This window comes from Anopheles bellator, unplaced genomic scaffold (assembly GCF_943735745.2).
Source record: "Anopheles bellator unplaced genomic scaffold, idAnoBellAS_SP24_06.2 scaffold02968_ctg1, whole genome shotgun sequence".
Classification (NCBI taxonomy): Eukaryota; Metazoa; Arthropoda; class Insecta; order Diptera; family Culicidae; genus Anopheles; species Anopheles bellator.
Genome location: NW_026687090.1, coordinates 1 through 1,073, shown reverse-complemented (window position 1 = coordinate 1,073; position 1,073 = coordinate 1). Strand labels below are relative to the sequence as shown.

The 1,073-nt window shown below is 43.9% G+C and overlaps 1 protein-coding gene across 1 annotated transcript; it reads right to left on the bottom strand.

Annotated features, from left to right (window-relative positions):
- Window positions 1–505: 505 nt before the first annotated feature.
- LOC131214849 (uncharacterized) lies at window positions 506–1,064 on the bottom strand. Its single transcript, XM_058209177.1, has one exon. It carries the CDS (start codon window positions 1,062–1,064, stop codon window positions 588–590), a length of 477 nt encoding a protein of 158 aa, XP_058065160.1. The 3' UTR covers window positions 506–587.
- Between the last annotated feature and the right edge of the window lie 9 nt (window positions 1,065–1,073).

Below are 1,073 nucleotides of genomic sequence, written 5' to 3'. Positions count from 1 at the left end.
AACGATCGATTTTTCCGATTCGATCGGAGCAACTGGAAGCAAATTAGTCTTCATTGCGTCGGTAGGTGAACTTGAATGATCGTCGCCAATTGATCGAAAGTAATTTATATGTTTCCTTCCTTGAAGCAGGCAATTTGCAATCGCATAATTAAGGCCTGTAAATTTGCATGCCTTGACGACACGTTAGCGACTCACGTAAGACTAGCGAGTTTGGCACTCGAGTGGTGGTGTAAACACTTTTCGAAAAAGGTTAATGCGATTCACACTCTTTGGAAGGCTCGTGCTGAACGTTGTCTGTTTGGCTGTGTGAAACCGTGCAATTTGCATCAGACGAATACGTTGGCTGTTACGAGCATGGACTAATGAGTTCTGCAAAAGCCAGAAAATAATTTGACTTATTAAACCGACAGAAGGATTGTGCGAGGTAGATAACTAAATTTGTGCGGAAGCCAGAAAAGGTGATAACGCAGCAAAACAAAAACATATGAGCCAGTTTGTGGGTTTTCTGCTTTATTGCTCACTAATGTAACGATACATAAATACGCAAAGTGTAATAAGTGGACCAGTGTCCCTCCGCAGGAACCTTTTCAAAGGGTGTCCTTGTTGATGATTTCGATCAATTCCGCGTTCGATAGCATCGTTTGATGAGTGCCATCGATTATCTTCACAATAAGCGATGCGGTGGTGAATCCACTCAAACCGTAGTCCTCTTCGATATCGTTGATCATGCCGGAACGAACTAACACCATTTGAGAAACCAACTTTTGCTTCGTCTCGGTGCTCATATTCATCGCTGCTTTCAATCTGAAGAACAAGACACGCATCATCGTCCGGATGTAGTCTGGTGAGAAAGGATTTTGATCGGTGCTGAGCTCTAGCATTTTGCTAACACGACCCTCGTACGACGATTCACTCATAATTTGCTTCATCGTATCGGATGAAACTGCTGGTAAAGCAAACGACAGCACAAGATTCAGTATATCCGCCTGCAGATGTTCATCATCCGCTCCGGTAATATGGTGGCTGGCGAAGCGTTGAAGATACAGCGGAGAGCCATCCACCATCATTAGCTT